At 35.9% G+C, this 17107-nt stretch overlaps 1 protein-coding gene across 4 annotated transcripts in view; it reads left to right on the plus strand.

The window, feature by feature from the left end:
* MIPOL1 (mirror-image polydactyly 1) overlaps nt 1–17107 on the plus strand; it is a 470789-nt gene that overhangs the window by 410828 nt on the left and 42854 nt on the right. For 3 of the 4 annotated variants that reach the window (XM_020991342.1, XM_078150326.1, XM_078150325.1), the window contains exon 13: nt 16470–16700. The exons of the other annotated variant lie outside the window; for it this stretch is intronic. In XM_020991342.1, coding sequence (XP_020847001.1) covers nt 16470–16700 — 231 coding nt within the window. The remainder of the gene's footprint in view (nt 1–16469; nt 16701–17107) is intronic. 4 annotated transcript variants of the gene reach the window in all.

Here is a 17107-nt window from a genome sequence, read left to right on the forward strand (position 1 = left end):
CTAGGTCTTGGTCACTGGCTTTTTGTGCTGGGGCCTCTTATGTTGGCAATTGGAGGCTGTAGGATTCTGGCAGCTTACCTCATGTTGGGCTGGAATCAGCAAGGCTGGAACTTTCAGGAAATTCTAAGTTGCCTGCTTTTCCTTTCCTTAGCTTTCTTCAGCTCCTTTTAGATGGGTGCTGTAGGGTGTTTATCTGCCTGGGGCCCCTTGCAACGCTGCCTCCCTGATTTCTGCTAAAGCGCTGGGAGATTCCTTTGTGGTAGAGTGCCAAGGCACCTGGTGGTTTCTGAGCTGGTTTCCACTGGTTCCCCCAGCCTCACTGAGGCACTCAGAGGTCCAGGTGATGGTGTTTGCCTGCTCTACCACCTGGGCTTCAGGATCTCCTCTTGGTTGACAGTTGGAAGGTTCTGACAGCTTACCTGGTGTTGAGTTGGAATCAGCAAGGCCAGAACTTTAGGAAGGCTCTAGGTTGCTTTCTTCAACTTCTTTCAGATGAATGCTGCAGGGTGCTTATCTGCCTGGGGCCCTTTGTAGTGCTGCTTCCCTTATTTTTACTGAGGCACTGGGAGACCCATTTGCTGGGCTGCTGCACTTCTGTTCCCTGTCTTTCTTCTAGTTCCGCTGTTCCAGGGGGTTTTTTCTCCTGGGGTGATATTTTCTAGGTTTTCAGAGGTTGATAGGGGAGGGTGAGAGCAACTACCTTTTTACTCTGCCATTTTGGCTCTCACTTGGTGATCTTGATGGTAAGTTTCAAGCCAGCTTTTACACTCTCTTTCAGCCTTCTTAAAAGGCTTCTTAATTCTTCACTTTCTACCATCAGAGTGTTATCACCTGCATATCTGAGATTGTTGATGTTTCTCCCAGCAACCTTAATTCTGGCTTTTGATTCACCCATCCTGGCATTTTACGTGATGTGCTCTGCATGTAAGTTAAACAAATAAGGTGACAATATACAGCCTTGTCATACTCCTTTCCCAATCTTAAACTTCCCTGTTCAATTCTAACTGTTGCTTCTTCACCTGCATACAGGTTCCTCAGGAGACAAGGAAGACAATCTGGTACTTCCATCTCTTTGAGGACTTGCCACATTTTGTTGTGATCCACACAGGCTTTAGTGCAGTCAAGGAAGCAGAAGTAGATGTTTTGCTGGAACCCCCTTGCTTCTTCCATAATCTAGTGAATGTTGGCAACTTGGTTTCTAGCTCCTCTGGCTCTTCAAAAACCACCATGCTCTTCTACTAATTCTAGGTTCACATATTGCTGAAGGCTAGCTTGCAGAATTTTAGCATTACTTGTAGGAATTGGTATTTTAAAGAGTGAAGTATAACAGAAAAAAAGGGACAGGGGATAATGTCTACAAGATAATAACAGAGAAACTGTTTAGTAGAGGGAACCCTCTACTAAAAGACTAAAGAAGGGCTTAAATATAAAGTCCATGAATGAAAGAATAAGTCTAAAATAGTCAAGAGTTGGAAGACAAATATTTTTTTTTTTAGGCAATTGGGGTTAAGTGACTTGCCCAGGGTCACACAGCTAGTAAGTGTCAAGTGTTTGGTCTGAGGCTGGATTTGAACTCAGGTCCTCCTGACTTCAGGATCACTGCTGTATCTATTGTGCCACCTAGCTGCCCCATTGGAAGACAAATAAGAGAATAAGGGAAAGACATTATTTTTAGAAAAAGGTACAGAAAATGAAATTTTAAAAAATTAATAAATAAAAGAAGCTGAAGGGGAGACAATTTAAATGAGAGGAAAAGAAAGGGAAATAACTAGATAAAAGCAAGAGAAAAAGACAATAAGTTAAGCAAAACCAGGAAAAAGGACAACAAATGGAGGGTGAAAGAGGAAGGAGCATGAAAGTGAAAAGAGAGCAAGTGGGAATAGGGTTGCTTTAAAGTAAATTAAACTAAAATAATTGAAGAGTTAAAGTAGTGTATTTAATAAGGAAGTGGTTAAAAATCCCAATTTGGGGGAGAAAAAGACAAATGTATAAAAGTAGCCATCTAACTCATAATTTTAAATGTGAAAAAGATAACATGGGTAAGAAAACACAACCCCATAATCTGTAACCTGTTAACACATTTTTTTGAAAGATATACACAAAATAAAAACAAGCTGCTGGGAAAAAATTTACTATGTATCAGGTGAATCCAAAAAAGCAACAGTTGCAGTTATGCTATCAGATAAAACAAAAAACATTCAAAACATAAAAACAAAGAAATTACATTATCCTGAAAGGAACCATAGATAACAATCCAGTATCAGTATTAAATATATACATTCTAAATGCTTTACCATCTAAATCTGTAAACAACAAGACACAGACGGTTATACAATAGAGTCAGATTTCACCATCATTCTCTCAATTTTTCATAAGTCTAACAGAAAGATAAACAAAAGGGAAAACATAGAATTGAAAAAATTGCTGGAGAAACTATAGCTAAGAGGCTGATGGTATCTTCAAAATTGTACTGCAAAAGAATAAGAATGTACATATTTCTCAGTAGTACATGGAACTTTTACAAAAATCAACCCTGCATTAGGGGACAGAGTTATTGTGAACAAATGTAAAAAGGCAGAAATAGTTAACATATCCTTTACAACTTATAACATGATAAAAAATTATCATCCAAGAAGCACAAGCAAAAACCACAGACCCCAAAGTACACTTATCAATGAAATCCTGAATAATTAATGTATCAGAGAACATATCAAATAAACAATAATTCTGTTAAGAAAAGGTTAATGATGAAACAACATGCCAAAATTTCTATGATGCAACTAAAGGAGTCCTCAGGGGGGAAATCCTATCTCTACAAACATAAATTAACAAAGTTAAAAAAAGAGAAGATTAATGCTCTGAATGTGTACTTTAAAAATTAGAAAACTAACCAATAAATTTAGAATAAGCATGAAAGAAGAGATATTAAACCTTAGAAGAGAAATATATAAACTGGAAACTAATAAAACTATATAAATGATAAATACAACTAAAAGCTGGTTCTTAGAAAAGATTAATAAAATTTGTAAACCTTTAGTCAATCTGATATTAAAAAGAGGTCAGGAAAAAATATACTAAAAGGCTGAAGGTATCTCCCTTTAAAAAGAAAAGCAATAAAAAGTCATGCATGAGAGGAGGTTGGATGAAAGCAAAGTTGTAGATAGGGGTCTAAAACTCAACAGTTACAAAGAGGCAAAAGACTTAAAAACCTAATCTCTGCTGTGGCTGAAGAATGAAAACTCTAACCCTTTATGATTCTAACTGGCCTCATGGCAACCCTAGAGCAACAGAAACTTTATAAGAGTTCCTCATGACAGCAGCTGTACAACAGGTTTTGAACAAGTCTAGTGCAGTGTTTAGTAAAATGAAAGGGTTTGGATTTTATGCTTGAGGTTGGCGTTTTACCAATGAAAGAAACCTTTTGTTTTTCCTTTGGTTTAAGTGTCACAAACTGGTTAAAATAAATAATATTTTGCCTTAGTTTTCTTCCTTCAGCAGTTCATTTATTCTCTGGCAAAGTATTTGTTAAAATGCCTTAATTTAAGTGCTTTTACTGTAGGCTGCTAATAATAATAGTTTCCTCCTAAAGCAATCTATTTGTGTGGAGAAAAGCCAGATAAACTTCCTTTTAAAAACTCTTTAACATATCAGAATGCTATCTAGCAAAACACCTTTACTGCCATTAGGTATTTACTGACCCTTTGCTTAGGGAGGTGGTAAAGTGGGGACCAGTTCTGTGCAGCAAATTTGGCTCCATGCAGTGCCATTGATTAGTTATCAGGACACGGTTAATAAGTAACTTTAGGTAGTGCAGAGCACTCAACATTCTTTTTTTTTCTTTTTCCTGAAGATGACCTAAAAAAAAAATCAGTTACAGCTGGCATTCACCTCATGTATTGCACAACTCAGTGAAAGAGCAGCAGACAGACAGACAGGCTGAAAAAAAAAATCAGTTGAACGGTGCTTAAGCAATTCATTCTAGTGGCTGTTATCATTGCTGCTGGACTTTAGAACATTTAACTTTAGCAAAGTGTTTGCATTTAATTAGAAATTTGCAGCACAGTAGCTATCAATATTGAATCCAAATTGATTCCACTTTCTACACAATGATTGCTTCCTTCAAGCTAATTAAAAAGGCACAAAACAAAATGACTCATATAAATTTTAAAGCAAAGTAAACAGTATTCCCTGGAGACCAAAATAAAAGTAAATATCATACATCCTGGTCATTAGCTAGAACTTTTCCCCAGATCCACAGGCATTATGATGTAAGGCATGTTTCAGTGTTATCAGACTTGATCCACTTTGTTGCTCTGTGTGTGTCTGTGTGTGTTTATGTGTGTACTCCCTTAAAAAAAAAAAAGGTGAATGAATACTTCCCTGACCACTTCAGTTTTTAAAGAGATAATACTCGTGGGACTTTTCTCTTTTATAATTCCAATAGCATGTGAAGTTAAGCAGTGTGATAGAAGTTAAGGTTCATTTTGTTCAAGTCTTCAGTCTTTGTGTACTGTACAATGAAATTTCCTCATAATGTAAAGAAAGAATAAAATGGCAAATGGAATTTTCTACTTAAAATAGGGTATATAATTTGGGTATGACTTTAAGCAACAGTGCTTGTATATATCAACAGCTTTGTAAAGACCAGTAAAAATAAAATTTAAAAAGAGAAGTTAGTTCATATGACTTGCTTTTCAGTTTAACATAGAAAAAGTGTTTTTTAAGTTTCATGATCTAGCGTTTCTAGATGTGCATTACAAAATGTGGTAAAAAAAAATTGGTAGGTTAAAGCTAAAGTATTAAGCTTTGTTAAAAGTGAGAAGTTCTTTATGACTAAATATAGATGAGATTATTGCCTTGAAAGTTAGAGGAAATAGAGGTTTCCATAAGTATAAATTTTCTACAGCCTTTTGCTTTTTTATTTATTCATAGAATACCTCTCCAACTGGAACATTATTTCACCTCTGGCCAAGGTTCACCTAAACATAAAGGGGCCTCTACTAATACTTTTGTCTAGTTGTTCAGAGATTTTATAGCCCCTGAGTTAATATTTCAAAGTGCCGAAATCCTGAACGATGCTGCAGTCTTTGTAAAAATAAATTCCCCACTAAAGTAGAGAAATTCACAGTAAAATCGATTTGATTAAATTCATTTCTGTGAGAGTTCAGTGAGCCTCAGAAATGCACTAAACTTTCCTGTGTGCTCAGTTTGGATGCACAAACTGGAGTTATCAAATAGCCATAGCATAAACTCCACAAAACATACATTATTCTTGGGGCAGGCGGGGAAGGTAGAGGAAAGGTAACCTATTTTAGTACAAACAAGTACATTAAATCCACACCAGACCTCCCTGATGAGTCAGTCCCTAAGGGTACTGTTGAGGTGTAGGGGTGCTGGGAACCCCAAAATTCAAGGGTAGAAGACAAGGGTCCTGCCTTGAATGAATTTGACTCAAGCCTTCTTCCTGTCAGAGACAAGGTTTATTAAAACACCAATTGAGGTGGGCAAGATTTTAAGAATCTGAGCATTTGTGACACTTATATTGACAAGTGGGCCAGACTCTTAAGGAATCTGAGCAGAGACAAGGTTTATTATATCGCCTATAGAAGCTGGGCCAGACTCTTAAGGAGTCTGAGCATTTGTGACACTTGTATTGACAAATGGCCAGACTGTTAAGAAATTTGAGCCATTTAATGGGGAGCAGGTTGGACTTTATGGACTTGGGAAGATCTGGATGTGATCAAGGAGAGGCAAATAGCTTGGGGTGACTGGGAGGTAACAGAGAAGGACCTGGAGGGGCTGAGTGCCCCAGGAGAATGCCAGGGACCTGGGCCACTTAGAAGGGGTCTAGAGGGAATCAAGGAGTAGTGGCCTAGGGTGGGGCCAGGTTCAGACAATGAGGACCACAATGAATAGGCAGTTGAAAGCATTAACTGGGAAGGGCTGGGTGCCCAGGCAAACACCAGGGACTTGGGCCATGTGGTAAAGTCCAAGGGCTTTTCCTTTTTGGGGTCCAGATCCCAAAGATATAGTCTTTTCCTTTTAAGGAGTCAGAACCCATCCCCATCATCACTAATTTAGTTCACAGGAGTTTGCACAGTCTACCCTAAATTGGAACAACTTTAGAATTTATTGACCCCAAACATTCCTATAGCCAATATTTTGGTTAAGGTAATTTGAGGTAGGTACTGCAGAACACTAATGTGTCACCAAGGTCTGATTTATTCCTAATTTGCAGTTCCCTAGAGGATTCAGAACTAACCCAAGGTTCTGAGAGGAATAAATTGAAGCCCTTAGCTCTGCTGCACTAGTTAGTATAAGATTGTAGGGAAAACCAAGTGAGTATTTATTATTATTATTATTATTATTCTTTTTGGTGAGGCAGTCGGGGTTAAGTGACTTGCCAAGGGTCACACAGCTAGTAAATGTCAAGTGTCTGAGGCTGGATGTGAATTCAAGTCCTCCTGATTCCAAGTCTGGAGCTCTATCCGCTGTGCCACCTAGCTGCCCCAGGTGAGCATTTATTAAGCACCTACTATATGTCAGGCACTGGCAAAGACAAATAATCTCTTCATGCAAAGAGCTGATGTTCTTTGGGGGAAGGCAACATGTATATAATTTTGTATGTATCTAAAGAATTAAACTGTAAAATTCTTTGGAAACCATAAAGCAGTGTACTAGCTATTATTATTATTATTATTTCTTTATAAAATATGTACACAGGGAGTGCAAGGTAAATTTTAGGGCAAAGACTTCATGTAGAAGTTGTCACTTAAATATAGTTATGAAGGAAATAAGGGGTTCTAAGAGGTGAAGGGAAGGTGAGAAGGCATTCCAAGAGTGGAGGAGGGCCAGGGCAAAGGTGTGGAGATAAGACATGGAGTGTCATAGGTGAAAAATATCAAGAAGACCTGTTTGGATGGACCAAATAGTGCACAAAGGAGAATAACGGGATAAGGTTGGAAAAGTAAGTTTTGGTTAGGTCATAAACAGCTTTAAAAGATAAACCGTGGAGCCTACATTTTCTCCTAGAGGCAGTAGGGAACCATTCTTCAGCAGTAGAGTGACATGGTCAGGTATAACATACACATTAGGAAACATCACTTTAGCAGCTCTGTCGAGAATTGTGAGTGGAAAAATTTGAGGCAACAGGACCAAGTAGGAGGTTATTGCAATAGTCTAGGCAAAAGATGATGAGAGCCTAAGCTAGGATAGTGGCTGCATGAGTGGGAAGAAAGGAACAAATGTGAGAGATATTGTGGGGATAGAAATGAGATTTAACATCTTATTTGATGTGTGGAATGAGGAAGAAAAAGGTTGTGAATTTGGATGACTGGAAAAATGCTTATGTTCTCAACAGAAATATAGAGTTGAAAAGTGAATAAAAGTTGAGAAAGGAGAAGCAACAGGTATAGACAACTTCCCCAGGACTTTTATTTAAATATTGCACAATGTGGTGACCCCAGGGCACAGTACTTCAACAAAAATATGGATGTGCACCTGGTTCTCTACTAAAACTGACTAAACTGTCTAAAACCAAATTGTGACTTTTTTCTATAGGCATGCACATACATATCTTGACAAATAAATAGGTGTAGACCTGTGATCCACTAAGGTAATACTTATTCTTGGGCACTGTAACACATAGCTGTATAGATCATCTGCTAAATCTAAGAATATTACCTAAATTCTGTTTTTTAAAAATTTAAACTATAAGATAAATCCTACTAAAATAATCCTCTGACAACAATCCAAGAGACTGTTTCAGTTCTTTTGTTGTATTAGAATTTTCCTATCAAAAAATACTTGAAATAAATTCTTGGTTGTCTTACTTGCATAGCTGACAACAGAAACAGCTTTACAGCAGAGATGCCAGAGGGCTCAAAAGCACAGGAAAACAGGATGTAAATAAACCTGTATGAGCTTAATTAGAGCCACACCCATAAACTAACAATTTTTAGATGAAAACTTAGGCATAAATGCAGAGCAGACAGAAAAAGCCTCCAGGTGTTAACAGTTTCACTCATGCTGATGCCTAAAATCAGGATAGTTGTGTATGTTACCCAGAAGAGTCTAGCACTGGTGAATTAATTGCCACTTGTGTCTAATGGTTATGGAACAGGAAAGTATTTTGTAATTCAGGAACTAAAATGCTCCTTCAGAACCTCTAAAGGTTCTGCCTCCCTAGGATCTAGAATTCCTTCTTCATTTGTTTCAGTTTTAGTGATTTTCTGTGACTGATCTAAGCTAGTCAGTTTGTGAGGGCCAGTGGATGAGAACTGAATCCATTAGAGACAGAGATAAACACAAAATCTTAAACCTGAGTTTTAAAAAATCATAGGCATTGCTAAACAGCAGTTCATTAGAAAAAGATGTGAAGGCTTTAGTGGACTAAATAAACTCATTAGGAGTTAATAGTCGTATATGGCAACCAATAAAGCTAATGCAGTCTTAGGCTATATTAATGAGGTACGTAATCCAAGAGTAGACAAATAATAATACAATGCCCTGGTCAGGCCATATGTGATGTATCATTCATTTTTAGTTATCACATTTTGGAAAAGATTATCAAGAGAAAGCATCCAGGGTAGTAAAGGTCTTTGAGATCATGCCACATGAATTTTATTTGACAGAAACTAGGGAAATTTCACCTAGAGTAGAGAAATCTTAGAAGGAATAGGATAGTTGTCTTCAAGTATTTAAAAGAGGTATGAAATCATACAAAAAATACAAGAATGGTTCAACTAGGAAAATATTAGCATAATTAATCATATAAATAACAAAATTGACAGACATTACATAATTATTGTAAAAGATGCAAAAAGTTATTAAAATACTGTACTTGTTTTTAGTAAAAACTCTAAAATTCATAGACATAGAAGGGCCTTTCTTTAATATGATCTATGGGGAATAACTAAAAGCAAGAGCTAGCATTTTTTGCAATGCAGAAATGCTAGATGCTTTCCCAGTAAAAATAGATATAAAATAAGGATATAGTTGAAAAAGAAGGGATAATATATCCTAGCATTCTTATGAAAAATTTTGAGCAGGTGGTAGCTGTGGCAGGGAGAGCTCCAGCACCAAGGGCGGGCAAGAGGACCAAGTTCCAGGGCAGGAAAAACCCAGGCAAAAAGAGATGCCAGAGGATTCCCATACTAGCACTGAGAACCGGAGCAGTTCCCATCTGGCAGCTTTGTTACCCATTACCCAATGCCAGGTCAGAACAGGGCAGAAAGGAATAGTCTCAAGGGAGAAGTGGTACTACCTGTTTAAGGATCAAGGAACAAGTTCCAGGAACATGTGACTCTGAGATCAAGAGCAAAGTAAGGGTCAGTTCTAACCTAAGACCCCCAGACTGAGCTATGAAAACAGCAGGAGGACATACAAAGATAGAAGCTCAGGTCAGAATCTCCCTTGGAAGTGAGCAGAGTCCAACACTGACGTAAAATTCAAAGTCAGCAAGTAGCAGGGAAAAATGAGCAAACAAACAAGTAAAAAAAAAAAAAAGCCTAGCCATAAAAATCAACTATGGTGATAGGGAAGCTCCAAACACAAACATAGAAGACAGTCATTCAAGAGCATCTACAAGCAAAGCTTCAAGGAAAAAAAAAATATAAAAATTAGACACAAGCTCAACAAGAATTTCCTAGAAAAGTTAAAGAATAAGATTTTTTTTAAAGGCAAAAAAATCAATTAAGAGTGGCAGAGGAAAATTGGGAAAAGAAATGAGAGCTCTTTAAGAAAATTAAGAAAAGAAAATTAACAGCTTGGCAAAAGAGGTACAAAAATACAAACAAAGGAGTACCATAATCTAATAATGAATAAAATAATTCTTTAAAAATTAGAATTAGCCAAGTAAAAGCTAATGACTACGTGAAATATCCAGAAACAATAAACTGAGAGACTGAAAAAAATAGATTATGTGAGATATAGGAAAAACCACTGACCTATAAAAATGGTTTGAGGAGAGATAATTTAAGAATCATTGGACTATCAGAAAGTCATGAACAAAAAGCCTAGACATCGTATTTTAAGAAAAAATAAAGGAAAACTGACCATACTTTTGAGAAGGGTAAATTTACCTTTAACAAGGTTAAAAAAAAAAAAAGGATAAGTAGAAAAATATAGGATAGAGGGAAATACAACACAGTTAGCAATCATAATTGTGTTAAATATGAATAGGATGAACTCACTAATAAAATGGAAGCAGATAACAGAGTGGATTAAAAACCAGAATCCAAAAATATGTTGTTTACAAGAAACACATTTGAAACAGAAGGATATACATAAAATTAAAATTAGGAGCAAGAGCAGATTCTATTGTGTTTCAGGTAAAGTAAAAAAAAAAAAGCAGAGGTAGCAATCATGATCTCTGAAGAAGCAAAAGCCAAAATAGACGTAATTAAAAGAGATAAACAGGAAAACTACATTTTGCTGAAAGGTGCCATAGAAAATGAATTAATATCAATATTGAACATACATGTAACAAATAGCATTGAATCTAAATCCTTGAAGGAAAAGTTCAATAAGTTTCAGGCTAAAGTAGAAAGAATAGTGAAGGAACCATCAATTTTTCAGACCTAGATAAATTCAACTATAAAATAAACAAGAAAGAAGTTAAAGAGATGACTAGAATTGTAGAAAATTTAAATGTAAGAGACCTTTAGAGAATATTAAATGGGAATAGAAAAGTTTATACATATTTCTCAGCTGTGCATGGTACCTTCCCCAAATTGACTGTTTTTAGGGCATAAAAACCTCACAAACAAATGAAGAAAAGCAGAAATATTAAATATATTTTCCTGACCATGATGCAATAAAAATTACATACAATAAAGAACCTTGAAAGCATAGATTAAAAATTAATTGGAAACTAAATAACCTAATCCTAAAGAAAGAGAGGGGCAAGGAACAAGTCATAGTAATAATCAATAATTTCATTAAAGATAAAGACAGCAGTGACACAACATAATATTATGTGTGGGAAGGCAGCCAAAGCAATACTTACAGGAAAATGTATGTTTCTAAATGAAGAGAAAGAAAGAGGGAGGGGAGGGAGGGAGGGGAGGGAGGGAGGAAGAGAGAGAGAGAGAGAGAGAGAGAGAGAGAGAGAGAGCTTAATGAATTCCTCATGCATCTTTAAAAAAAAAAAACAGAAAAAATGTAATCCGCAATTAAATCAAAATGGAACCCTTGAAAACCAAAGGAGAGATTAATAAAATTGAAAGTTAAAAAGGCCATTGAACTAAAAAACAAAACTAGGAAATTTTTAAAAATGATAAAATCGATAAATCATTGGCTAATTTAAGAAAGAAGAAAAACAAATTACCAGAATCAAAAATGAAAATGATCAGTTCACACCCAGTGAAGTTGAAATAAAAGCAATAATTAGGAACTATTTTTCCAGTATAACCAACAAGCCAAATGAAAAATATTTACAAAAGTATAAATTGTCCACATTAACAGAACAAGAAATAGAATACTTAAATAACTCTAACTTAGGTAAAGAAATTGAACAAGCCATAAACAAACTCTTTAAGGAAAAAACCCATGGACTAGATGGATTTACAAGCAAATTCCACCAAACCTTTTAAGTACATTTGATTCTAATACTTCATAGATTGTTTTAAAAAATAAATCAAGAAAGAATCCTACCAAATTCCTTCTGTGACACAATTATGGTTTTATGCCTAAACAAGGAAGAGCTAGAATGGGGGGGGGGGTGGACAGGACTATAGACCAATTCCCCTAGTGAATATTAATGCAAAAAAAATTTTTTTAATAAAATACTGGAAGGAGGATTACAATCATATATCTCAAAGATCATACACTATGACCAGGCTGGATTTATATCAGGAATGCAAGGTTGATTCAATGTTAAGAAAACTGTAAGTGTAATTGAACATCAAGGAAATAAATGAAAAAAAAGTGAAGGAAGTGGATTTTGCAGTGCCAGATCTCAGACTATACTACAAAGTTATAATCATCAGAAAAGGGGGGGGGGGGACTGGATAAGAAATACAATGATTGACCAGTGGAAGAGATTAGGTACATAATATGTAGAAGCAAAGGAACACAATAATCTAGTGTTCAATAAAACCCAAAGATCTCAGCTGTTTGGACTAAAAATTCAGTATTTGACCAAAACATCTAGAAAACTGGAAAATAGTCTAAGCAGAAACTGGGCATAGACCATCTAGGTCATGGGCATCTCACACTGTGTCCAAGATAAGCTCAAAAATGGGTACATGATTTAGGCATAAAGAGTGATATTGTGAGCAAATTAATGAAAGAAATTACCCATCAGATCTATGAATAGTGGAAGAATTCGTGATAAATAAGAGATGTTTACAGTCAGTAAGATGGATCATTTTGATTATATAAATGCACCAACAAAACCAATGCAACCAAAATTAGAAGAAAAGCAGAAAACTGGTAGAAATCTTTGTAGCAAGTTTTTCTGATAAAGTTGTCATTTCTAAAATATATAGGGAACGGAGCCAGATTTATAAGAATAAGATCCATTCCTAAATTGATGAATTGTCAAGAGACATAAACAGAAAGTATCAGAGGAATAAATCCAAGGAATCAATAGTCATATGAAAAAATGCTCTAAATCATCAATAGAGAAATGCAAATTAAAACAACTCTGAAGTACCACCTCATACCAATCAGATTGGCTAAGGTGACAAAAAAGGGAAATGGCAGCTACTAGAGGGGATGTTGGAAAGTAGGTATATTAACCTACTACTGGTATAGCTATGAGCTAGCCCAATCATTCTGGAAAGCAGTTTGGAGCTATATCCCAAAGTCTATTGAATTTTTCATATCTCTTGACTCATCAGTACCACTACTAGGTTTACATCCCAAGAAGATCAAAGAAGGAAGAAAAAGACTCATCTGTGCCTAATTTATACACACACACACACACACACACACACACACATACACACACACATACACACACACACACACTTTTTTTTGTGGTAACAAAATATTGAAAACTGAGAGGCTACCCATCAGTTGGAGAATGGCTAAATAAGTTATAGTATATGAATGTCATAGAACACAACTATGCTATAACAAATGATAAAGAAGATGGTTTTAGAAAAACCAATGAAGACTTCTGTGAACTAATGCAAAGTGAAGTGAGCAAAACCAGGAGAACAATTTATACAGAACAGCAGTATTGTAAATATTGTAAAAAACTGTTAAAGACTTAGTAACTGATCAACACAATGACCCACCACAGTTCCTGAGAACTCATGATGAAAAGAATTGTCTATCTCCAGTTATAGAACTTATGGGCTCAGAGTACAGATTTCAGCGTTTTGTTTTTTTTTTCTTGCCTTGATTTTGGAACATATCTAATGCAGAAATTTGTTTTGCATGACTTCATATTTGTGATGGGTTTTGCATTTCTTACCTTCTCAGTGGCTACAGAGGGTATAGGAGAAGGGAGATTTTGGTATTGAAAATAAAACAAAATTGAATTTAAGAAAAAAAAGGGACAAAAAATAGTTTTGACCTCGTGGACCCACTGAAAGGGTTTTAAGGGCCCCTGGTGACCACACTTTGAGAATTGTTGGTAAAGGAATTCCTGTGTGAGAAATTTGGCTGTACCAAAGCAGGTTGGCTGATGCTGTCAGGCCTTTTTTAATGCCCTCCCCCCCAAAACAATTGAAGAACCACATGGTTCACTGTTAGTTACAGAACATATAAATAATACTCCACAGTCTCTCCAAGGCACTTCCCTTATATATCATCACAATTCTCCTAGAGAAAGCAAGCTCCGTAGAATCCTCCATGTGAAGATGTTACATCAACTGAGCAAAATGATGGGGTCCCTTTTTCACCTTACAAAAGATTTAGGGATTTCATATATAGAGATGTAACACTTAAGTGTCACTATGGAGTACAAGGGGTCTGTGTTCTTCCTTTCTCCCAAGTAAAAAGGACTCAGTTGAAATCCTCACAGACCATCCTACTTGACTGTCTCAGAGGCAAGGCTTTTCTGCTAAGCTCTCCTATATCTCCCCCTCCCTTTACATATAAAGGATACTTAGCATCTAAGCCTTTATTCATGCCCTCAACTGAATGTGGTTTCAAGTCCTCTCATTTTTCTACAGGAAATCTAAGAGAGCCTCAAATTCAAGTTATAGTGTTGTATCTGGGAGAGCTATGGGATCATTTGTAAAACTAAATTGAGACTTGAAAGCCCCCATGGAAGACCTTTTCTTCTCTTGCCAGTTAGTGCTGTAGTCAATACAATATAGCTCCGGGGGCTATTTCTCCTTTTTGCCACCCCTCCCTACAGAGCTCCAGTAACACCACACCCACAGACAGTGGAAACAAACTCACTTAATAAAAAGGAAATCAGAAGATAGGACACAGTTGTGCAGTTTTCAGCTTAAAGGTGGAAGGAGAGGAAGAGAGTCTACTATTGATTTGGCCCTTGCATCAGGTGGCTTGCTGCTGACCTGATGGCCTGCCATGGACAATAAAGTCTGCTGCCCCAGGAAGAGTCTGGTTGCTTTCTCTCCCCTCCCCATCCCCCCCTTCCCAAAATGAAAAGTCTCTGCCATTCTTCGTAGCCCCCAAGGCTATATCTCCCACTTTTCTTCTCCTTTTTGATGCTGTATCCCCGTCCCAAGCTTTAAGCACTGTCAGTATTCTCTTGCCCAGCCTCCTCTTCTCTCCCACTAGAAGCTTGTAGAAAGAGTTCCAATGAAATATCAATAACCATTCTTCGGAAAGGAGTTTCTCCATTCCATTGATGAAATGGGTTGGGGGCTTTGATTAATTGAAAGATATATTGAAATTGTATTAATCAATGATGAAATATACAAATCTGTTCCTGGATTATCCTGGAACTCAGGATAAGATTAAATATGAGTGATTCAAATAGAAAGCTAAGGTGTGATCTATAAGTGAGGTTGACAGACCCCATAATCCTTGCTGCATATGTTTATGATGGAATAAGATGTTTCACAGAAGATTCAAATATGTATAAATGAAAATTCTAGAAAAAAAATCAGAGAAAGAAGACATAGTAAGCAAGTATATAGAAGATGGAAACTGTAGGAACTTATATGAGATGAGACAAAAGAGAGGAAGAAGAAGAAGAGAGATATGATGAAAAACACTGAAGAGTGATGTTTGTTTTCTACCACATTTTACAGATTTAGAAGTATTCATCCCTGTTTTATATGCAGCAGCCACTTATACAAAAGTTTAGCAAAGATGTTAAATTTTACTATCATATTTCTACTTCCCTCTTGATGTTACATGCTACTTTCTTCAAAGTGACAGACATCTAAAAATATATATATTTCAGCTTTAAATCTTTAGCCAAACTTGTATGTGGTTGCATATTATTTTCCATCTGGGAACATCCTAAAGTTCTGAGGCTAACTTTAAAGAAAATTTTTTTTTGCCAGCTTTAAGAATTATATTCACCTTTTGGTCACATTTTCAATTCATAGTATGCGGATAAGCCACTTTACTGCAAGTCTCCAATTGACATTTCCTTTGTATGCAAATACTGAAATGATTTTATTTAATAAAAAGGTACATCTCCTCTGTGGATTTTGAATTTCTGTTATTAAATATTTATATTTTTCAAATGTCTTTATTTAATTGAGTGAGGTTCTTGGTGCCATTTCAAAATAACCTCAGCGGGTAGGTGTAATGACTTATGAAAGATCTGACCTTTAGCATTTTAAAGTTCTATTCATCTGTATATTTCTTCTGTGTTCATTTAGTCTTAATTTGTATGCCTTTATGCAATGTGACTTCATGGGAATATGTTTTTGGCACAGCATTTATTAACACAAAGAAAATATCTATAGGTACTTATTACTCTCCGCTGTAGAGTTTCTTTTGGTTATTTTTAACTCTGCCTGCATCTCAGCTATGAAAATGAGAAAATGCTTTATATGTGGCTCAGCCATGTTTGCACAGTCCTGGTTCATACTCATTAAGTATTAGCAGAATAAACCCTAGTTCTACTAAATCCCAGTCTAAGACTCAGTCCTCCACTTCTCACTGCCTTGCATTTAGAAAGTTTGTCTTTTTTTTTACTTATGTAGAAATACTTTGTTTTCCAATTCTTTGCTATTCGTTTTAGAGAAAATCAAGTGTAAAGTTTATAGTAATATTGCTAAATTGACATATGGTGGTATATTTTCATATGTTCAGGTTGTCAAGGTAGATAATCATTTGCCTAACATGTCTTAAGCAACATTCTGCAAGAAGGAATAAGGAATGGAACAGATAAGAGCTGGAGGTTTATTCTAATATTGTGATTTAATAATAATTTTCTTTATTGAAAAATATAAACACATATTAATGTTTATGTATTGAAATGATTTTGATGGTTAGAAAAATAGGAATTCTAAATAGGCCATTCATAATTTATCTTTCAAGTTTCAGTTAGAACTAATTACTGCCCCTCCTTGTTTTCATAGTTTACACAAATCGTTATCCCAAGAAGAAAGTCTAAAGGATCAATTTAACTGTACTCTTAGTACCTATGAGAATGCCTTAAAAAACAGAGAGGATATTGTTTCCATCACTCATCAACAAAATGAGGAACTGGCCATCCAGCTGCAGCAAGCCCTGACAGAGAGAGCAAACATGGAATTAAAGCTTCAGCAAGCTTTAGAGGCCTCCCAAGAGGCCAATGAAAAAGTTCAAAAGTAAGTAAAATAATTTTGCTTTTTTAAAACTGCTGTCATTTGGCAGTCAGACAAGGTATTCTTCATGCTGTTTGCCTTTTTTTTTTAAAAAAAAAAAGGTAGAATGGGCCAAATGGTCAACTTTCCTAGTTTATATCTTTTGTCCATTAATAGTTTTAAAATATTTTCTTGGGATCCCTTTGGAAACCGTCACTACTATTTAGAACAAAGCATCTTGTAATAATATTACCATTCATCATAATAATAACATTTATATAGCACATTAAGGTTTGAAAAGTTCTTTACAAATATGATCTTATTTTATCCTCACAACAGCCTTAGGAGCTAGGTACTATTATTGTTCCTGTATTACAGATGAGGAAACTGAGGCATAGAGAGGTTAAGTTACTTACCCAGGGTCACATAGC

The sequence above is a fragment of the Phascolarctos cinereus genome, unplaced genomic scaffold (assembly GCF_003287225.1).
Source record: "Phascolarctos cinereus isolate Bilbo 61053 unplaced genomic scaffold, phaCin_HiC Scaffold_2;HRSCAF=192, whole genome shotgun sequence".
Lineage (NCBI taxonomy): Eukaryota > Metazoa > Chordata > Mammalia > Diprotodontia > Phascolarctidae > Phascolarctos > Phascolarctos cinereus.